This window comes from Enoplosus armatus, chromosome 2 (genome assembly GCF_043641665.1).
Source record: "Enoplosus armatus isolate fEnoArm2 chromosome 2, fEnoArm2.hap1, whole genome shotgun sequence".
Lineage (NCBI taxonomy): Eukaryota > Metazoa > Chordata > Actinopteri > Centrarchiformes > Enoplosidae > Enoplosus > Enoplosus armatus.
Genome location: NC_092181.1, coordinates 8,027,376 through 8,051,236, shown reverse-complemented (window position 1 = coordinate 8,051,236; position 23,861 = coordinate 8,027,376). Strand labels below are relative to the sequence as shown.

The following is a 23,861-nucleotide window of genomic DNA, read 5'->3' as shown; positions in this document are numbered from 1 at the left end:
AGCTGTTTCAAGATCTGCTTTATCTGCTTCGGCTCATTTAAGCAGCTTTCTGAAGGCAGCGCGGCAGATACGTGTGTTGTATCTCTACTTGCGCACACAGAGTGATCCATTATTATATCATTGGACAATCAGCAGCAGGCCGCTGCGGAACACAACCGCGCCAGCCTCAGTGTGAGCGTCACGCGATGCAAACCAGTGGCGTTGCTGGAAATGATGACATCCTGGGAGCACGCTGGACACAATTCACAGTTTCCCACTTTGACAAAACAAAACAAATCATGATGTAGTTCATCCCAATGGCGATGGATGGGGTTTGAGGTCAGACTGGTCAAGTTCTTCCATGCCAAATTGGGAAAGCCATTTCTTTCTGGATCTGGCTTTGTCTTTCAGGGGCTATTGTTGAAACAGAAAAGAGTCCGTCCCCAAACTGTTAGGAGCATCTCTAAAATATCATTGCATGCTGTAGCATTACATTATCCCTTAATGTGTGAAGCCTTCTTGTGCGTCTTAAGTCACTCCTGCCCTTGTCTAGCAATTGCATCTCAGCAAGCGAGAAACCATACACAGTGGAATAATCCAATAATGTGAAAAGCAACTCACAGAAGAAGCAAATTTTCACTTTAGTGAGAGCATTAAAGTGGAAACGTGCGTATTCTCCAAAGGTCATTGTTATACACATTCAGAAAGTGCTTAAATGTACTTTATTGGGTTCAATTAACACGTAATTTAGCCAAAACGTGGCCCTATTGTTTTCATATCCTGTTGCATGAATGAATTCATTCAAAGTCAGCTTGAATCTTAAATACACTCTACCTTCACTTCTCCACAACGTTTTTTTCCGTTTGTCCTCCGCATTTTCATGTTCCACTTGTTGCCTTCTTGTTCAACCAGTTCCGTTAACACGTCTCCAATGTGGTTAAAGCTTTCGGACGGTGGATCCCCAAAGTACGCACTGTTGTATTAAAGCTGTTTACATTTCTGCATGAATGCCACATAAACTCCCTGCACGGTGTGTTTATTGAACCTCGCAGGTGGGGAATTCCATTCTGATGCTGTTTGTTTTGTTTTCCGTGGTGTTGAATGTTCAAATTCCACTAATAGTTCTTCTATTGAACCACGCTGATAATAAACACCCTGGGAGGAAGAAATAAAAAAAACAAAAAAAACTGAGCGCGTAAAAACACTTTTACACAAATCTGTTGACGCGTGCGATGTGCTGAGCTGATGTTTTTTTTTTTTACTCGACACACCTCTTTAATAATCAGCGACAGCTCTGGTTTCAGGATGTGCTGTTTGTGTGCGTCATAAACACCGCAGCCGAAGTCACCACGCAGTGACCGTGATGATGTGCCCCCCCTCGCCACCCCCGTCCTCCAGCTGGGATTTGCGTTGCTGTTGACGAGCACAAAGGGGACTTAATTATGCCAGTGCTCTTTCACCTCGCACGCTGAATTCCTGAGAGGGTGGGGGGACTTTTAATTGCAGCAAGTAATTCATCAAGTGTTCATCAGTCCTTTCTGATTAAATTTCAGGTCAACAGACTACGGAGCAACGTACCAGAAGCTGAACGACAAAGTGGGAGCAAAGACAATACTCAGTTATTTGTACGTGAGCCCCAACAACAAGAGGAAGGTAACGTTGTTCTTCTGTTATTTCCTGCTGAATTTGATGATTGTCTCGATCGTGTGAGTTGCTTTTGTTTCCTCCTCGCCGCTGGTCTGATGCACAGTGTGCAAAGTCAGGTACCTGACTCATCGTTCTCTGCTCGATGTCGGTCCCTCCCTCTGCTACTTTCTACAATATCAGGGAGAAGCATTGAACAGTAATTCATTTATTGTAGGTGGAATCCACCGAGACAGTTTGCTGGCGGCAAAGAAAATACTTTGCTGTTGAATTTCTAAAATTGAACGGCTTGGCTGTAGTTTCTCTTATTCTCTCTGTCTTTTATGGAACTCAATCAATTATACGCCAGACGCAGAGGGGTAAAAGACAAGGATGGGTTCATATTTGCAGCTAGCTCCTTCAGGCGGTGTCCCTGCATTTTCCTGGGTTTGGGTTCAATTGACGGTTGCGACCATCTTTCTCTGCTCACGCCCCAGTTTCGACCTCTCTCCCCTTACAAGACTCCAATCAGGAAGGGTCATATTCTTTGAGTTAATTATTGTCTAATAATGAAAATGAAATGCAGCCTCACCTCAGTTCAGAATCCCCGCTGCCCCCCCCTTAATCCTGTTAGATGGTCCGTCAGTGATTGAGGCATCCTTGAGGTCAGTTAAAGGTGTCGAGGCGGCCGATGAGGAATAGCGAGTGGAACCTGGAAATAGAGAGGGCCACCCTTAACACAGGGAGGCTTGAATGTCCTTGTGTTGTTATCAGGGGAGGATTAAGATGCAGTCTCACTCAAAAGGACAGATACTATAGCGTTATTCTGTGAGAAATATACAAATGCATGTGCATTTAGCAGTGTAAGAGGAAATGCCTTGAGTACCAAACCTTTTGTGCTCAGCCATCTATGTAGAGCGGAAACATGAAAGGAACATTTTAGGTCTCAGGGCAAGACACGCCGGCGTCAGGCTATGCCTATTGTCCTATTTCCCTGTGTTGACGTATGCTGATTCTCCAGAAAAGCGACTATTTCATCACACTTCCTCCCCCGATCACTATATGCCAGATTCTGTATTTTCATTACCTTTGTCTGTATGACATGTCTGATGTGTGTAACAGGTGTCAAACGTTGACAGTCAAATTACACGATGCCACCCAACACCAGCCAGTGTGTGTTGTCCTCCACACTGTTAGATAATCAATGTATAGTAGAATGTCATCGTCATAGAATGTTTGCTATAATCCACTCTTTCTTTTGTCCACATTTACTAGTAGTTCAGTTATGTTCGAGTATTTCTCAGAATACTTTTTTTTACAACGGGGGTCATCGGGTCTTGCCACTCTCCACACCTTGGCTACTTTGATTGATGGCGGGTCCATCCATCCATCCATTTTCTGGTGCTGATCCAGGGCAAATCGCAGTGGCAGCAGCCTAAGCAAGCAGATGTCCTTCTCCCCAGCAATGTTTTATATTATATATTATCCAGACTATATTTTCCAGCGTGTTCTGGGTCTATCCCAGGGTCTCATACACTTGGAAGTCCCTCCAAAGGGAGGCTCCGAGGAGGCATCCTTATCAGATTCCCAAACTACCACAATTGGCTCCTTTTGATGCGAAGGAGTGAAGGTGTGAAGGAGTGATCCTTGAACAAGTGAAGGAGTTAAAGTATCTTGGGCTCAGTTTGATAGGCGGATTGGTGCGGGGTCTGAGCGCGGCTAACCCTGCATATATGCATGTTCTATACATTATCACCACAGATGAAATAACCGGCCTTGTCTGAACCGTGAAGAGGACTCCCTCCTAATGCTGAAGTGAACCTGGAAGTGGATGTTTTGAATGTAATGATTAAGAGCCAGTTTTATTCAGAGGCTTTCTTAGCTGGTGTCCCTGCTTGGTTGAGCTTACAGCGGCAAGGTCTCCGTGTGCAGGCTGAAAACAGATTAGAGGGAGCACATCAGCAAATGGTGAGTGTTAACTATATATATATATATTTTTTTTTTTTTGTGCTCAGGTCCATTTGGATCAATTTGCTCAGGTTTCATTGCGGCTCGGGTCCATTAGGGTTTTGGACATTTGTGGGGTTTTCATTTTCTGAATAGCCTTTTGTCCACATCCATTTGTGTCCAATCATCTTTGCCCGACCCAAAAGGACCTCTTTTTCCCCCTTGTCTGAACTTGTTGCATCCATCTGGGTTTCATCGCGGCTGGAGAGAGCAGCACGAATAACAGTAGCGATGACAGTTTTAACGTTCCAGTAAAAAGAACTCAAGTCCCTCCTCTACAATGGATTGTTCCTGGCATGATTATTAGGCATCGGTGCAAAACAGCACAGACAGATCTCGCAGGAAGTCTTTGGTACTTGATCCTCAGAGATCTATTTATATACGTATGTTTTTACTCCCTACATTGGCATTATTTATTTACAGTTTTGATCGTCCATCCATCCATCAGCTATATCTTCTTATCCTTTAGAGGGGTCCTCGGGGGTCTAAAGCCAATCCCAGCTAACAGCTCTTTAGATTAGATCAATAGCACCCTTCGAACTGAAGTGAAGTGAGAGTGAGGCAGACCGAGGTAGAACTTTATTTCTTCGCCGTTTCTAGCCATTGCTTGTAGGCTGGATTAACGGTGCATATTCTGTCGGACCTCGGCAAAGCCAATGAAGCGATTTTGAAGCTTTTCCAATTTTCTGCAGAAGAGACGATGGGAAAGCACAACAGCCTTTGAGTCCAGGACACCAGCTAGCTCGACAACACCAGGCCTCGGTTTAAACACACACACACACACACACAAAGCCTCTGCCTTTGTCTGTCTGCCATCCTCGCGTCTATTTCCTGTCTCCCTCACTTACATTCACACACAGGCACGCATTCTAATTATCTTTGTCTCACACATGTTCACACACCCTCTCTGGGTCTCATTTCTCTCTCACACTCGCAGTATCCCCATGTTGCCAAAGCATGACATTTGTAATGATTTAGATAATATAAACAAGACTAAAAGTTTCGAGCTGCACCAGCGGCCCCACGAGGCTGCAATAATTGCATGCAAGTGAAAACACAAAAAGTGTCGCATGGATGAAAAATGCATTTGCTCTTCTCCGGTCCTTACCGCAAGACGGCTGAAGAATGTAACAGTGGTGTGAGAGGAGCTGAGGAGAAAAGGTTGTTACCTAGGTCAAAAGGGTTTTGTCCTCTGAACAGCGTCCATTTCAGGACATCTCCGCTTGCCAGGCTCAGCTCCACACTGTTAGATTGATGTGAGTAAGACAATGTCGAGCTGAGCCTGACACGCTGAGCCTAAACGTAGTCTGAGACTAAATCGGGCTTCGGGCTGAACAAAGTTTCGAACTTGTAAAAGCCTTTCACATCAAAATCTGAAATCTCCAATTGGCACCGAAGGCAACACAGAGACGTGTAAACAATATGAACTCAACAGCGGCTACAGCCCAGAATGCACAGTTTTTACACACTGCGTAGCACACACACACACACACACACACAACACTATGTTGCTAGGCAACACACAGGTTGCTGACACTCTGTAGCCTACAGTGAGTCAAAATTATCAGTGAGTTCGCTGTTGTACTCATCTCTCTGAACATCATCCTGTGAGTCTTGAGCTCCAAGAGGTCCTCCGCATTCTGCCCTGCCCAACTTCCCGTCCCGCTGCGCCCCTCAGATTCAAAGCTGAATTAGGCTCTGCTGTCGCATCTGTGACAGGGATCAGTGTCAGAAACAGCAGCGAGCATTTTGGCATTTAGGGTTTGGCCAGACCCAGCATGCACCTGTTGCACCCATGTCGTGGGTGTGTTTGATTTGGGGTCACTTAGCGAGCTCGCAGGACGGTGCATTAAATCAGCATCAAGGTAGATGCAACTTTTCTTTTAACTATGCCGAGTTACAGTGACGCTACGGTGGACCAGTGAACGTGCACATTTAGAGCGTCACCTCTCTGGAGCGGCCGCGGACACCAGCGGCTGACTTAACGCCTTTCTTTTGTTCCGCTCTCGCACGGTTCGTCATGCGACTTTTGTTTTGAAATAAAACATTTCTTTGTTAACAGTAACGAGAGCTGCTAAAGACACGCTAAAGGCAACCCACCCAGTAGTTGTTGATAGGTCACCGCGGATCGAAGATGGATGGGCCGGCGTTGTCGCCCATGCTGCTAATGTGGCTAAAATTAAATAAGTAAAGGAAGAAATAATGCAGAGAAACCAACTCGGGGACAAACATGGATGGAGCAACTTTCTCACTGTGAAGTCCACCCACATGCAGTGAAATTCAAAGCACACGCATGCATGCTCGCGAGGGAGGGAGGGCTGCAGAGGCTGCAGGTTTGTCACTCTCGTCGTCACCCCCGGCATGGCGCCATGTGACCGCTGCTGGTGGCAGACAAAAGGCCCTCTCTTCACCCAGTAGTGGAAGTAAGCCAGGCCTCTGTGGCTGCAGGGGGGGGTGTAGAGGGAGTAAAGCACTGGATGATGGAGAGGGAGGAAGGGGGAGAAACAGCCCGGAGAGCGAAAGAGAGAAAGCGAGCGGGAGATAGGAGAGGGGAGGAAAAAAGAAAAAAAAGAGTGATGCTCAGGGGTCACCCATGGAGAAAACAGACTGACAACACGGCAATTACATCAATTTTCATATTGCGGCTTCATACGGAGCCTGTACACAAGAGAACACATCTCGAGCACGCATTAGGGGAAATAATTTGGGGTTTTAGCCTGAGAATTTGGTGTGAGAGCACATTATTACAGTAAATGGCTGGGGATGGTGAGTGCTGGTGAAAAAAAAAACAACCAACAACTCACAAATTGCAGTCTCATACAAATGGGTAATGCCTCCGATGGTCGAATAACAAAGAGGAACTTTCCAGAGGGATGGTATGAGTGACAGGCGGCTTCAGTCGCGGCTACTTTACGCTCAGCCTGTGAGTTGTCTTTGAGGAATACGCCGCTGATTTTTCTCATGAATGTATCGACTAAAACAACAATGGCCGGGCTCAAGTGTTTCTTTTTCTTTCTTGTTTCTTTTTTTTTTAAAGGCCCCAATTGTGTTTGTGCGGTTGTGTGTGTGTGTGTGTGTGTGTGTGTGTGTGTGTGTGCCTGCTTGTCTGTGCGCACGCATTTGTTTGCATGCATAGCGTTCAAAAACAATTACGGCCTTGTGCGGCTCAGACGGCAACAACAAGGCAGGTGGGTGGAATATGAATCCACCTCAGATGAGACCTCTCCCACTGTCGAGCTTCAAAGACCTTTGTTTATTGTCTCACTTTTGGATACAAGCTGAGACTTGAAAAGTGAACTTTAATATTTGATATCCTTGAAGTGTCCTCGAAACGGCAGTGACAAAAAAAATATCGCAGGAAGACAAACAGAATGCATAAAAACCGGAGAGTCCAAAGACTTACAGCATGATGCAAAAGCTTAGAGGGATTTCATACATAAATACTCAACATTATATGATATTGATGCCTTTCTCTGCAGGAGCGGTGAGCGCCACCCCATAGGAAGGTTCGGCTTGATGCGCGGTATATTCATGAAGTGTGAGAAGCAGCAACACAACCCGGATGATAGTATCCCCCAAAACATCTCTCTTTACTTTTGCTTTATTTTTTTCATTCAATTTTTGGACAAAAAAGGTTTCCCTCTGCTTGTTCCTGTATGACCGCATTTATACTTAAATACTCTAGTCTAAAACCACTAGTCCGATATTAAGCTCTTAGGGAGAACTGGGCATGAAACAACAGCAAGATCAAGACCAACAGCAGTAGCAAACTGTGGAAAAAAAACACAGATCGGAAAGCAAAAAAAAAAAAAAAAAGAGCAAAAAACAACAACGAGCCAAAAGGAGAAAATAATACCTTAAAGTCAAGTTGGCTTTATGTTGCTTTTACTTACTTTCTTGGCATCGGATGCCACAAGACAGGCTTTTTCACGGCTTTCTGAAGGTGGACGAGACAGTCAAGCGGGGCGCAGCCGCCTTCTGAATCAATCTGCGAAGCACAGATGCGGAGCGGTCTCCTCCGAGGTCCTGGTGTTGCCCTCCGGTGCTGGGTGCTGCTGCGTTTCTCGCTGTGAGAGGCAAACAAAGGTTCACGATTTTTGCACAAAGCCTGTAGATGGGTTCAGTTGTCTTTTTCATACAGATAGCAGCGGGGGTGGGGGGGGGGGGTGGCATCTGCTTTCCTCGAGGACAGGCCAGACTCTCACATCTGCTTCAAGTTATCTTTAAGATTTCACTCCTGGTTGATTTGGCAACACCCGTGGTTACTGGAGGCAACCGCAAATGTGGTTTAATGCTGGAATTCTGGACCCAGCTAGTCTGAAGTCTGATATGCAACAGAGGAGCGACTGAATCAGGTTGTTCTAATAAAGAGTGAATAAGTGGCCGTTTGATGTGAGCAAATCAGATTGTGTTTTTTTACAGAACAGCAGAGCGTAGTGACGTTCGTTTGCAGCTTGTCGTCTGTACCTCTTCATCCGTGTTTCCATAGAATTGAGAAACGTGAATTAAGCTCGTTTCCATTATTAACTGGTTTCAGAACCGGAAGAGGCTTTTTTTTTTGTGTGTGTGTGTGTGTGTGTGTGAACCAAAACAAGTTGCCCTGGCCATCTAACTCATCTGCGGGAGAAAAAACAAGGAATTTGTGTCTATTGGAGAGAATCACGTCAGCTAGTGCTGGCAGCGGTTAATGCTGTCTGGAGACGAAGACAAATCAGTTGTGGAGCGGCCCAGCGGAAACAGCCGATCAGTCATGCGAGCTAAACGTTCACCACGTCAGAACTTCACGATCAAAGGCGTTCCCGTATCCCTTTTTTAGCGCTTCAGCTCCTTTTCGACGCTCCGAGCGAGCGCAACAGTTTTGCGCAGCGGAGGAGGGTTCGTCGAATGTTGCCGTTCCCATGGCACTTTTCTAGTTTCTGTGGAAACATGGCTAATGTGGCTGCATCTCTTGTTTCGGTACTCCCCGACACATTAAAGGCTGATCCACTGTCCAAAAAAGTTTCTTGTTTTGTAGGTCGCATTGCATGCAGTAACACGGTGACTTCATAATCAAAGCCACCCGGTGTTTTTGCTAGTTGAACGCTTGTAACATGGAGTAGCAGCAGGATGTGCCGTTGGTATTAGGTCTGAAAAAAAAACAGGGTTGGATTTCAACTATCAGAGCTGGTGTGCAGGAAACAAATATGTCAAACTCAAAATGTAACGACTCTAATTGAAACGATTCTCATGCGTTTAAAGGACTAAATAAATTAAAATACTAACGTGGTATAATTCATTCAGTTGCTTGGAGGTACAGTACACTCAGAGTACTCAAGGGGAACAATATGAAACCTTGACTCCGTCTTTGCGGCGTAGTTTAAAGCTTGGCGGCCTCATGCAGCTGATAAATACGTCTGACGGATTTTGGCAGTGGCGCTCGAATGCTTTTAAGTGCAGTAAATATCCGATGTGCATCACTCTGGTGACAGCTTCATAGTCCAGGTGTGAGGAGCGAAGGGGGCCGACAGGACCTCCTTTGTTGAAAGGCAGAGTATTGAATTTGTGCGGAGGGCTGTAATCATTTATGAAGTCCGGATTCCGTGTTCTTACAGGCAAGCATACAGTAAAAGGAAAGTCATGGCCGCATCGCAGGCTTCACGATAACTGGCTTCACAATCACATTTCCAAAACCTCCATCGCATCAGCTAATGGATCAGTTTAATGCCTCCGTTCAGCTAAGATTTAAGCTCTATCCTTAACCAATGTACTGCAATTTCAATGGCAGCAACAACAAAAAAAAAGGAGGACAAACATTCAAAAACATTGCAATAAACTATACAACACAGTAAAACTATGGAGCTGATTAAACAGGTCGAGTGTCACGACGACACCAGACACACCTGGAGCAACGCCACCTGGTCTCGGGGACAGCACGCTGATATCATCACATCCTTTGAAGGCACATTGCAGGGGATGAGGCGGGGACAAGGGGGAGGTGAAGTGTCTCTTTTGTCTACTTTTCTTTTTCTTTTCTTTTTTTTTTTTTTGGTCTAAGGACACAATGCATGCGAAACGAATCACAGCGCATCAGCCATGCTTTGCTGGCTGGAACACCGCGCACACAGCGGTGGCAATGCAATTGAGGACAAGCTAACGGATGATGGTTTCATTTGAGGCGGTGGGGTGGGGTTGGTTGGTTGGTTGGTTGGTGGTGCTGCTGGGAGGGGACGCAACATCTGTCAGCCCTAAGGCACAATCTCCAAATGGCTGCAGTGAGTGGAGAGGCAAAAGCGCCCTGGAGCCCGCGAGAAGACACAGCGACAGAGGAGGGGAGACAGGCTGAGAGACACGAATGCAGATGGGAAGAGAGAGATGGGGGGGGGGACGGAGGGGGGGGACGGAGACAGGCTGACAGAGTGTGGGGCACAGAGAAAAGAGAGAGAGAGGGAGAAGATGGGATGGGTAAATCTAGGTGAGCCGTGGGAATCCATCATTATTCTTTTACATGCCTTCACGGGACACCGTCCGCTCTCTCGGCGCGGGAGTGGAAGCCATACAGTTCAGTGTGCCTGACACTGCCAGGATAAGGGACCTGAATTCCCCTCCAAAGGCATGAACTCATGCTTACATCAAGCACGCGCCAATGTGCATATGTTGACATGTTACTTATTAATGGCCGCTGTAAAGAATTCATTATTTCAGCGGCTCGAACCAGATCAAGACGTGTGAAGTGGGAATGCCGCTGGTTGATTATCCGCGCTTATTTTGTTTGTCTTGTCTCTGCTTGTTCATATGTAATGAATCCGTTGCCCCGTGTTTTTCACACACAGCTTGTGCACCCTCCGACTTGCGCGCCGCCGTAAGGGGCAGCCGGGCGCGCTAGCCAAGATTGGAAACCCAATTATGCCGAAAGTTGGAAACTGACATGTTGCTGTTTGTCAGTTCGTCTGGCAGGGGCCCGGGTGAGCTAAAATGTCAGGCGGTCTTCAATTAGTCCCGGGCGTAAATGCCTCAGATCGAGAAAACAGGAGTTGCGTTTAATAAGACGGATCAAACAGTTGGAAGCACCTGGTCGATGCGGCGGACGAGGCAGCGGGGATAAAAGTAATTATTATGAATATTGCGCATCAACTCTTTTTTGCTTTCATGTCCTGCACTCCTCCCACACCACGTAGCTCGACAGGGTTTTGATAGCTGGCGTTTGCCATGAATATTCATGGCGGGAAGAGGCGAGAGTGATTTGACTTGCCCCGTGCTGTCAATGCAGACAGTTTGTCAAGTTAACAGAGTTCCACACGGATACACAGAGGGCCATCTTGTGCTTGAGGGGCACAGTTAACTCATTAGTGATACTGCCAGTCTTCCCATTGTGTCTGTTAGCATGAGTTCTGTAATTGTTAACCGTTTTAATTTAGTGGCAGGCAGCTGACAGGGTGACAGGGTTATCTATAGGTAGGGTGACCATATTTTCAAACCCCCAGACCTGGACCCTGAAGTACCCCTGCACTACGGGGGACATGTATTTCAGCGCTTGGCACACCCGCCGAGCGTTGAACGCAGCATTTTCGTCGCCGGGTACTTTTGCGAATGAAGGAGAAAGCCTCCTGGAGCTCTTGAGAACAGACTTTACCGCTTCCTCTTTCTGACTTCCAGTGAGTCGTATCTGAAAGTGCAGCGAAAGTTTTTCGGTGAAACACAATTGTTGATGGTCTCGGGTCAGCCCGGCTCCTCGCATTGCATTTACAAGAGGAAGTCCAGGTTGACCCGAGGTGAACACCTGCTCGCGTTCAATGCATGGATATGGGTATGAATGGGTAATTACCTGAGCTAACCTCGTTAAGAGCGTGCGAGAGGAGCAGAGTCGTTCACAACAGGATGTCCTTGTACCTGAAGCAGATAAGAGGATGCGGCTTGAAATGGAGCGTTATCATAGCACAAAATGTGAAAGCGCGCAAGTGGAAGTGCATGAAATTGGCAATTCATGTAACAAAAAAAAATGTGTGTGTGTGGATCAACAGATGTGAGAATATAAACATGAAGATTGCATGGCAATAGCCTCTTATTTAGTATTAAGACAAGGAAAATCTCCCGACCATCGCAATCAATGAAGAACAGTTAAGGTGAACACGGCCTGATCGGGTACAGTACATCCGTCCGGTGTTGCTGTGGTGCTGTTAGCGGGTGAAATACGTCCCCGAAGTGTAGATCAACACCTGCGCCATACTTAATAGATAGTGGGCCTGTTGTTAACACCTTTGCGCTTTGTTAAGGCTGGGGAACGTTTGTTATCATGGTGAAAACCGCGGCCTTCGGTGTTAAAGTCCATTCACTCTGACCCCCTCCATAGGACGCTTTGTGGCCGTATAAAGGTGTGATCAGCGTCAAATGTTTTGCTCAGGTTGAAACAATTTGAACTTTCTGTCGCCCAGTGACGTTGTATGCATCCACGCCCGCTTTTCGAATCCGCCTCGCGTTCCATCTGAACCCGTAGACTGTATGTACAGATGGACGACATGGCAGCTTCCCGAAAGTGAAGCCTCGATCCCCCCCCACCCCCCGGTGGCTGGCCGCAATATAGGTCATAAACCCTGCCCCCTCCATGTTAGCGGATGGCACATGGGCCAAACTAAAAAAATCAGTACACGTCAAGTAAATTTTTCCCAAAGATGGTTTCTCTCATTTCACGTTGATGTGTTCATTTTGTCTGATAAGTTTGGTTTTAATTAATGATTTGATGCTATAAAAAAAATAGGGTGATTGACAGCTGATTGCATGTGGTGTGCTCGCAGCATGTGTGGGCGGCACTACTGGATGCAGGCTCCGGCTGCAAATCACGCCACCAGCGCAAGATGGCAGCAGTCGTATCGGGGATTTTTTTGGCTTCACTTTTGTACAGTGGGAGGAAGTGGAGACGCGTCGGCCATCTTTGTATACAGTATATCTTCTAGACACTGCGGCCTGTGGATAATCCCGTCTAACCGGGAGAGACCTGTTGAGTGTTTTCGTATATGTACACCTCAAAGAAATTGCGCTCACCTGCACTGCATGGGTGTGACTCAGAGGAAAAGAGTACGCGTGGGTACAAACCACACGGGGCGAGCGAGGAAACCTTCTTGCGGCTAAACTGATCCTTTAAGTTTTCTCTGGGTTCCTGCCTTGTTACTTGACAACAGGAGACGCCGAGACCCCGGTCCAGCACATCTTCTACGACTGACATTTCTAAACCTCTGGTGAATGCTTTCCTCTCTCCTGGCTCGACCCGCTCCTCTCTCGCTGCCCTTTGGCTCCAATTATGAGATTCAGTACCGTCGGCTTAAGTACGACCCGGAGCAGCCTCTGCTGATACAGATGTGAAATAATCCACGGTGGCTTCTATGGCATTTATACAATAGAACCCAGCAGGTCCTCTCCCTTTCATAGTGCAGGCATTGCGCTTCACAGTGGCACAGAGACGGGTCAAAGTGTGAGGAAATCTACTCGGCAAGGCATGCTTCGACGGGGAGTTCTCAGGTATACGGTTGCTCAAAAACTGAACCCCCCCCCCCCCCCGTCATTGTCCCAGCTTAGCTCTGTCATGTAAAATTGATTTCAAATACAAGACAGTGGCTGGGTTCCTGCTGGCTCCATCACTCCCAGCTGTAACCTCAGGTGTTTGTTTTTTTTTTGGGGGGGGGGGGGGGGGTCAGAGATCAAAACAAACAGGGATTGGAGGAAACCAGCTCATTAAGTATTAAATAATTCCCAACCAAAGTCGCTGTTACTGTAAAGCTAGAAAATTGACTTGCCCCCCCCCACCTCCCCCGGAGAGAATGAATCTGAAGCTCCTTTTTTTCTTCGATCCCCCTTTTTGAATGCCTTTCCAATCTGAACCCGCTTACAGTCCGACAGCAAGTTCTTTTTATTGCAGGGCATTGCGGGAAATTAGGCACAGATTTATCGAGAGGAGTCGCAATCCAATTACCGGCCGACTGTGTGAAACGGAAAATATGAAGCTAATTTCATTAATATTCTATCTCCGGGTATTTACCCCACTCCGGCAGCGGAATGAACTCAAGTATTCCTTACACATATCTTAAATGTCCTCCAGCTGGCACATATACGCTTCATTAACCTTTGTCATTTTCAACCTTTTTGGCCTCATAATTTACGGTTTCTAATGCACAGACAGGCACGCACACACACACACACACACACACACAGTCTGCTGTTCCACAGAGTACAATGTTTTTCTGTTTCGCAAGTTCTGGATGGTTTACTCGCGCCGCGCTGATAAGAAAAGTTTTATGGCAAGCTAAGTTCCCAAGGATGCTGTCCAGGCCGTTCACGTATTTACACATTGCTATGACTGTTGCATTTCTATGAAGCACTTAGATTTTTTAATTTTTTATTTTTTTTATTCTGTCAGACCAAAAGCGTCTTGGTTTACGGTGCTCCGGCCCCCCCTCCACTGAAACCTAAAACAGGCTGTTGCAGTCCAGGTTATCTAAAGACCACGCAGTATACAGAGCGACACAAACCTGATCTGAAGTACAAATCATATGTAATGTACTGAGTGATTTTTTTTTTCTTTTTTTGCACCGAGGGCAAATGCAAAAGTGCAATTACACCACATCAAAAAAAAAAAAGTTGGTGAAGCAGTGAAAGAGGCTTTATGCTTTAACGGCACTTGAAAACCTCTCAAACGGCAAAATCTACAGCAAGATGAGATAAGACCCATTTCTTTTGACCCAACAGCAACAACTTAACTCGTGGTCCGCAAGGCTCTTCCAGACATTTTAATTGCATCTCATCTTCATGGGGGGGCGGGGACTAGCGGATGCGGCTGCTGTCAAATGGAAGTGGAGGCTCAAATGAACATTGTTTTGCCAAATGACTGAGGTCAAAACTGAGGTCATTGTTGCTTTCCATGCCCCTCCTTAAAAGCTGAGTAATTATCTCTTTTAGCCACCAAGCCTCGAAGTTTATAGCTAAACAACAATGGGACGCCAGCAACATTAGCATTCATTGCCAGCTTGTTTGGCCCCCCCTGAGGAACGCGAGTCGAGCAGAGGTCTGTGTCTTCAGCTCGCTAAAAATATTTTACCGGCCAGTCGCTGTTATGCAGGTAGATAACGGTGAGAGAGTTCTTCTTCAAGCCCGTCGCCTGTTTGTGTTAGCGTGCCGCGTGGACTGGATTTGTTTGCGCGGGATCTCGTGGAAAAGTCGACGTGAGCAAAACTTTTATTTTGAGCCCCTTTGGCATGCCGGAAAGCTGCGTGTGGAGCGACTGAAGGGAAGGGGGGAAGCTCCTTGTAATGCAAACAAGGCAAAGTTTTTTTTAATACAAGACAGTGATACAGAACCAAAGCCTCTCTATATATATTATATTTACACCTCTCACCAGTGTGGTGGAAGGTGTACTCTCCGTATTGTGATGTGTACTAGTGCAATACACCTGTCCGTAAGCATGCCTGATCACGTGATGTTCCTGTAATCCTCCATTCACCAGAAATACAATCAGCCGGTTCTAAAGTCGTCTCCCGCTGAGCTGCATTTCCAGGGAGTGAGCGCAGCGTTAATTGGGACTTGTAGTTCAGACGGGGACTTGAGTGCATCTGATTGGATCGGTCAGCATGTGACTCACGCATGTGGCTTCATGTGAAGCGAGTGTTGACAAATGACTCACTGCGGCACGATGAGACACACTGAGAGGGACACCGACTGTGTTGTGTATTCTCGCGCTCTCCCGCCTGACGACATAATGGCCGCTGAGGTCGTCCAATCTGCGCGCGACGCGGGGACAGTACTTCTTCTCCGCACTTGCGTGACAACTTTTGTCAACCTGAAATCTAGCTTGAATGCCTGTCATGTTACTTAGTTGGCAATACAGACCAACAAAACTGATATTATTTAGATCTTTATTAATTAAGATAATTCCAGTGTAATATAACTTAATCTCAACAGACATTAGTCCACTCTAAGACATGTCATCGTAAACATTTAATAACATATGTTAAAAGTAATATTGCTAATATATATTATTAAGATTACTTTAAATCATTTTCAGTTTCCCTATAAACTCCTGATACTTTCTGATAGATACTGTTGTATTTGTGTATTTTACTACGGAACTCTATGTTTTACTTTCTTGTGCCTGACTGATGTTCAAATATAGACTTTACTCCTGAGCACACACGCATGCAACGGCCCGCAGACACACACACACACACACACACACACACACACATACAGATTTACATGCACACACATCCACAAGCGACTGTCTGCTACTGTACACTAAGGCTAATGACGAGAGAGCGCCGTGTCTAGAGGTCGGCTGATTCAATTATATTTGCATCTGATGTTATCTGGGGGATCTCTTTGTGATTTTATTTTTTTTGTTTGTTTTTTTCCGGGGACCATGCCAGAATTTTGCAAAAAAAAGTAAAAAAAAAAAGATCTCTTAAAAAAGAAAGACGCTCATGGGAAATCTGTGCTTTGCGGGGCCTGACTGAGACTCGGCGGTGAGAATGAAGAGACAAAGGGCAGAAATCTGAATGAGGCACGCACACACACAGCCACTCCACTTACAAGGGGGTGGGGGGGCGCGCGCACACACATTTGCTTGTATCATACTGATTATATCATCAAGCCTAACAGATTCAAACGATTACTTGAGGAATGGCATCATCAGTGGATAGCTGACTGCGGATGACAAGTTTTTAACATGCTAATCTGCAGCCACAGTTGTAATAATATGCTCTGTCTCTCAGATATGGTAATCAGTCTTCATTGACTTGTCTCTCTCTCTCTGTCGTGTCTTTTCAATCCTGCAGACACACACACACACACACCCAAGTGGGTGAAGTGCAGACAAATGAGGAGGAATTCAGCACAATCAAAGAAAAATAAGTTGCTCCCTCCTGCAGATTTTTTGTGAAGTATATCTCTATGCACCCATTTCAGCACACTCTGCCGCTGGTTGCCGCTCTTTTTCTTCGTTTGGGCTGGCTAACGCGTTTCCCATGTGCTTTCGTGCTTCCCTGCATCGTGACGTGGAGCTCCACCAACCTGCTAACGTTGTCCCTAATCTCCCATCCTTCAGATCATGCTGCTAACGGACCCAGAGGTGGAGAGCAGTCTACTGATCAGCTCGGATGAGGGAGCCACCTACCAGAAGTACCGGCTGAACTTCTACATCCTCAGCCTGCTCTTCCACCCCGAGCAGGAGGACTGGATTCTGGCTTACAGCCACGACCAAAAGGTCAGAGCACGGGCAAGGCCGGTTTCAGTGGTCGGCAGTGTTGAGAGGCATCAGAAAGAAGAGTGTTAAAGTCAGATGAGAAACAACAGTCTGGGGAGGCGGAGAAAGTGGGATATGTGTGAGATCCTGTTACGCAAGAGTTTGGCTCAAAGCACACGGTCAGGGTTCATGAAGTTCGTTTGGGAGAGAGGTGGATAAGCATGGATTGTGTGACTCAGGTAGTTCCGAACACAGTGGTACAGATAGCCATTTCCACTAGATAAAGGGGGGGGGGGGAAAGTCTTTTTAACTTTCTACATCAACACTCCATAATGTTCACTCACTTACGCGCTTAGTTATGAGCAAGTCCTAACATTTTATTTTGACTTAAGATCCCTGATTTAAGAAGGAATCAGATGTTCTGACTTAATATCTTACCTAACTTTATGACTTCCTCATAATACTTTCCATCTTGTAATTGTGCTTTATGATTTTGACTTATATCTTAAATCTATAAAAAAAAAAAAAAAAAAAAAAATAGGAATGTTTTTCACCTAGTATGTAAGTAATTCTGACTTCCTGTCTCGTCATTGTGACTTACAATGGGTGTTTTTTATTTGTGTCTACTTTCTTTTCTCTTCCTGGCAGAACTGGGCTTCGGTACATTTGCTCTCACGTAACGGAGCTTGTTGGTGCCGCCACCGCGTTATCCGTACCGGGTGATGAGTTACACCGTGTCAGTAATCCGGAACCTACTCCGAATGGCCCGGCTCATGTTTGAGGCCCGGAGCTGCAAAGCCCCTTAAGCTGTTTAAAAACAAAAAAAAGTTTTGGACGTATTTCAATGATTGCTGTGAACGAAATTCAGAAAATCTAAAACAAAATCAAAAAGAAACCAAAACACAAATACTGCAATTTACACATGAAGCCGGACTAGCATAATAGAGCGCTGCAGGAATGAGTCCTAAAACCTGGAAATGAGTCTGGACGTCAATGGGTTTTTTTTTTGTGAATGGGTTTTTGAAATAAGGTCTGTGGTTAACACAAGCTCAAGAGACTCCAACGTTTCGTTCTGCGACATACAAAATACATCAGCAGATACGTCAGTTGACTGGTGAATTTTGAAGGTTTAGTAAGTGTCCTAAACGTTTGTTTGCCACAGAGTTCGCTCTCTGCAATAATCCCAAAATCCCGTGGACAAATCCCATTGGCTTTTTGTCGCGGGGACCAAGGTACGTTTTAACCGTTTGTGTTTTTCGATGCATTTGACACGGACAGAAACCGGAAACAGGCCGCCGTCTTTTCATTTTTTTAAATTTTGGACAAAAGACACAAAAAAAACACAAATTCGGCTCGATTTCTCGTTTTCTGTTCTTACTGACAAAACAAAGTTACCACTCAGTGTTTCGCTTTCATCGGTGTGGGGGCCTTCAGCGCTCCCTTGCTTCTGATTGGCTAGTGTGCTCTGTCAATCATATTTGCGCTGTACTCTTCAAAATAAAGGTCCTACAGTGCAGTGTCAGCACACATTGGGGGCTATGATTCAATTTTATTTATAGAGCACCAAATCATATAAGACGTTATCCCAGGGCGCGTTCCATATAGAGCAGGTCCAGACCAGACTCTATAGTTATTATTTACAGTTAGGCTGAGAGAGAAAGAGAGAGGGGAGAACATACAGTAGCACAATGCAAGTTCCACATGGAGGTATAAAGTAATGGTACTGGCAGTGGTAATAATATTAATTTATGATGCCCTTTAGCCTTTAATAATTGATTATACTTGAATAATAATGTATTATTATGCTCTTACTGACAGGTGCCGCACATATCAAATGTTGGTGCATGGATTATAAAGTCATGCTGCACGCTGAAATACGCCGAAGGTAGTTACAAGAAATGACCAGCAGGTGTCGCGCTGCGTGAACCCCCCCCCCCCCCCCCCCACCAAAAGCTCTGCACGCTCAGTGTCTCCAAACATGTCTGTAAATGCGGATATGTTGACAGCGAGACAAAACAGAAGGGCGCGTATGGCTCGGCGCTCACGCAGTGAATGATCTACAGAGACAGTGACGGAACGCTTGAAAGTGACGGTCAGCGCGTTGATTTGATCTGGAAAACATTATTATTCAATTATAATCAATTATTAAAGGCGAAAGGGCATCATTAATTCATATTATTACCACTACCATTACCATTACTTTATATCTCTACGTGAAACTTGCATTGTGCTGCTGTAGGCCCCCCTCTCCCCCTCTCCCAATCTCTGTCTCTCTCTCTCTCTCTATCAGCCCCCTCAGAGCCAGGTCCTGTCAAGGTTTCTGTCTGTTAAAGGTACTTTTTTCTCTCGCCGCTGTCGCCATAGTGCTCGCTCACGTCTAGACCTGCTCTTCGTGCAAAGTGCCCTGAGATAACTTCTGTTGCGATTTGGCGCCATATAGATAAAGTTGAATCACAGCCGCCGATACAAGTATGGTCTGTGATCGTAACGTAGTCCTGTCTGTCTGCCTGTCTGTCTGTCTGTCTGTTTGTGTTTCGCAGTATATACATTTTTTGTGTTGACACTGCACTGTCTAAAGGCAAAGAGGTAGGGCCTTTATTTTGAAGGGTACAGCGCAAATATAATTGATAGAGCACACTAGCCAATCAGGAAGCAAGGAAGCGCTGAAGCCCCCCCCCCACCCCACCAATGAAGACAAAACATTGAGTGGTTACTTTGTCTTGTCAGTAAGAATAAGAAAACGAGAAATCGAGCTGAATTTGTGTTTTTAAAAAAAACCCGAAAAACCGGCCTGTTTCCGGTTTCTGTCCGTATCGAATACATCAAAAACAAACAAACGGTTAAAACGCACCTGGGTCGGAGGGAACCAGGGCAATGCCAACCTCCGGGTTGGCCCACGAAAATGACGTCATCCCTGCAGCCCTGAGTGAATCAGTGCTTTTGTATGGTGCTTAAAGGTAATCCTGCAGATTTTCCAGGCCACTTGTCGCGCTACCTCGCAATGGTTTAATGAGCAGCTCCCCGTTTTTTGCACATGCACAAGCGCGTGGGCGACGCACACAAAAATTCCACAGGGTTCAGGGTACCGAACTTGAATACTCTTGTATCGAGTCTCGCCGGACTTGTTACAGATCCTTTCCGGTTTCGATAAAACGTTTAGCTGCTTGTGTTTGGACGTTTGAGAACTTCTGATTCTTTTGTAAAATGTTTACCCTTTAAGCAGATTTTTTTTTTTTTATATATTCCTCAAAGTACGGCGTCAAAAATAGCGTCATATCGGTGCCGTTAGTGACAGCCCGGTGAGCGTCAAACGCAGCAGTATTAGTGAAACGAGACGCGGCGCAAATGGCTTTTAAATACATTATCATGTAATTTAGGAGGCCAAAATAATTGCACGCGTGAGCTCGTGAGACAAAGAGAGGGAGGGAGGGAGGGAAAAGAGAGAGCACCTTTTAAAATGGACATTTTAAAATAACCACTTGCATTAATAAAATGCTTTTCTTGCAGCTTCGCCCATTTGGGTCTAATGTTTCACTTGTGATGAATAATGAAGGCATTCTCCTTCACTGAGGAGGCGTGTGTGGATGTACAGAGCATGTGTGTGTGTGTGTGTGTGTGTGTGTGTGTGTGTGTGCCTCTTAGTCGGCTTTCCCTTCTGGAATGAACATCACACTTTCTTTGTGCAGTATAATCCCTCACACACACACACACACACACACACACCATTACCACACAGTCCTACAGTTTGCTGTGTGATGTGTCCGAGACGCCGGGATCCCATAAACAACATCACATTTTGAATTCATTTTCAAGTTGTGTTTTCAGCCATTTTTCACTTCACTTTAGTTGTGACTCCGGCTTACTGGCTAGAAATGACTCCGACTGAGTGCAGTGCATGAAGTTGCAGATGTAAATAAGGGTCCGGGCTTTCAAACCACTTTTAAATGATGATCATAAACTGATGATCTGATGGTGTTTATGGGTTTAAGGCATCAGAAGGCAGTTTCCACGGCATTTTATGGTTCTGGTTAAAGGAATTTTGACTTTTTGGATCAAGACTAGTGTTGCCAAAAAAATAAATAAATAAATAAACAAATCTTTTGTGCCAATACTTTTTTTGCGAGTTCAGGACCGAGCTGCTCTGGTTCTACCCTGGTGCCTACTGCCTCCAGGAAGTAGCCATGCGCTTGCGCTCTCAGTCTGACACTGACGAACGCTCGACCCCTCTCCCGCCTACTCGGCACCAAACAGACTGCCAGTGCAGGAGCATTGCGGCCCCCAAAACAGTGGTAAAAAAGTGCACTGTGGGACAAAGTTTTTTTTTTACTTGTGAGTTTGTTCTTGTAAATTTACCACTTTAATCTCGGAATTGACTGAATAGATTTTTCTCAGATAATTACCCCACTCCCCTGCCTCCATCTTTTTTTTTTTTTTTTTTACCTACAATGGCCCTAATACGCCGCTGTAGGGAGGACACATGCCAAATGTTGCCTGCTTTTCCCAACGTGCACGCACACAAGGCCTTCCAGTGGTAGTTGTTTGCAACAGTTCTGTTGAGATTTTTTTTCGTCGATCTGCTCGTTGCAAAAAAAAAAAAATATATATATTTATATGACGGCAGGCGGCCCGAGAGTTAGGACAAGTCGTCCATTGATTTCAAAGTTGGTGGTTCGATCCCTGGTTTGTCCTCCTTGTCCACACGCTGGAGGTGTCCTTGAGCAAGACACAATGTGCAATATATGTGTGTGTGTGTGTGTCTGTATGAATGGGTGTGAGAGGGATATTGTAAAGCACTTTGTCACTCAAGTTGAAAAGGGCAACCCGAGTGACAAACCTGAGTGCTGTTACTGTAAAAAAAACAAAACAACACTTGTTTCTTCGCTACTTCTTCCTGCCATCATATCAATTCTCACTGGAGTCACTGAAGGAACATGTAGACTCACAAATCTGGTATATTCTACATACATACGAATGCAGTAATACTTGTACAAGTACTACACTTAACCATGCTGCATTTACATAGAAACCTGTCACCGACGGCATTAAAGATAATGTGTGTTTCTTTTCATGCGTGTGTTTAAAAATGCCTTTTTAACACCAGCTAGTGACGGCATGGTTACGTCGGTTATGACACGCCCACTTTTTAACGCTCCAATCAAATTCCTCCCAGAGGTAAAATCGTCTCCAAAATCATTTCCAAAATAGGGATATGTTTTTCCTGCTTTTTCATCCCCTTAATAATCTCACGACCACCTCAAATATATGTTGTAACCTCCGATGTTGGTCCCAGCCCCTAGGCTGAAAATAAGTTTTGTGAAGTGAAACTAACTGTAGTTATATATCAGTTTTGACTAGAATGGTTGCTTTAGTTTATCTCATTGAGACTAACTGTAGGACAGAATTTGCCCGTTGCCTTTGGGGCCATTGTGAAGGTTTTCCCGAAACAGGCCGTGGCTCTCTAACTGTGTCCGCGCTGCGTGTCCACTCCCTATATGTCACCCCGCCCCCACACCTGCCCCCTCACCTGTGCCCTGACACGCAACACATTGTCTCCACCCCCAAAACTGCTTCTCTTTCAAATTTCCTCCCCTCCGCTTTGGCAGTGCTGCTGCATTTGTTGATTGAGAGACCTTCGGAGGTTGTAAAGGCTGCTTCCAGCACCCCCCCCCCCACCCCCCACCCCCTGCTCTCTGCCTCTTCACTGTCACTTGCTTGGCTACTTACTACCTAGCTGTGGGAGGATAATTAGTCAAAGTGATTTTCTGCACACGGCCCCCCAGCCTCACCCCCCTTTCACTTGCATCTGCTTAGCACAGCTTGGCATGGGAGTCATGGAAGCCTCATCGGCCGTGCCGTTCGTCTCTCCCTGTGTGACGTGAGAATACACAGACCAGCTGCAACAGTCACAGTGAATATATGGTTTGCATATGCCCACTGTGGAGCGATCCAACGAAGCGGGCGCAGCGGAGGAAAATATATATGCCGCACGTAATGTCAGGACTGCATTAAGGTCACGCCTCGCTGTTTTTTACTGCCATTCTCACAGGTGTAGGTGCATTTCAAGCCGTCGGCTGATTTGTGTCGACGCGATAATGGGCGATGTATTAAAGTTAGCCGTTACTCTCATCTTTGAGCCCTTGACTTATGGTTGAAGTGTTTTGTTTTTGGTTTTTTTTGCAATGTTAAAAGGCAGCGAAATACAAGGGAGCAAATAAGAAATTCAAAGAACAACTCCGTTAGCAAAATAAAACAGAATTATTGATTTGACGTGTCCGCGGGGGATGAAAGACGGAGAGAGACTGTGTTTTTCTCGTGGATGCTTTTTAAATGCAGGCCCACACTTTACCCTTCAGGACAGAGTAAATAACTGCAATTAAATTAAAAAATAAATTAATTAATATAAACAAACAGCGCCGCATTGTTGTTATCCGCTAATAAATGACTGTTTGCACATGATGCATGGCTGCTCATGCTTAAAATGGAAAAAGTCCAGCTCGAAACACTATGATAAGTTCTACGCCTCATTAGATTCCAGCTGTAAGCTACAGAGCAAATGGCTTTGTCAAAAAAGGGGACTCGTAGTGAGTGTAAGTGTGGTCGTTCGTTTACTCAACAAACCGGCAGAATATGTAGGCGGAACGGAAAAATAACTTTGAATTGTTTATTTGGGGCACCTTGCGTGTCATTGCCGAGGTCCCGCTCCCCTCATTCCTTATCATCTCCCCACTCCCCAAGCTCACTGGGCTTTTGCTCGTGGTACTCAAAATCTCACTTTCTGCAATATGGGACCTTTAAAGAACCTTTAAATCAGCTGAAACAGGGACCTCTCGTGGAACAATCATGGGAACAAAGTTGAACACATGAGGGTTCTTATTTAGCTAGTTAGTTCCATTGCACAGAGATTTCACGCGCATATCTCCACTCTTTCTCTGTAGCGCGGTCAAATCTCAGCAATCCGGTGACTTACTGACTAGTGAGCAATGGCTGTCCTGAGACCACCTGCCGTCCCCTGCCGTCCCTCGGCTCCCCTCCTCATCGTCCCATTCACGGG

General features: G+C 45.7%; 1 protein-coding gene across 1 annotated transcript in view; it reads left to right on the top strand.

The window, feature by feature from the left end:
• Positions 1-23,861, top strand: part of sorcs1 (sortilin-related VPS10 domain containing receptor 1) — a 126,438-nt gene that overhangs the window by 67,403 nt on the left and 35,174 nt on the right. The window contains exons 3-4 of the mRNA XM_070925721.1: positions 1,533-1,632; positions 16,673-16,831. Coding sequence (XP_070781822.1) covers positions 1,533-1,632; positions 16,673-16,831 — 259 coding nt within the window. The remainder of the gene's footprint in view (positions 1-1,532; positions 1,633-16,672; positions 16,832-23,861) is intronic.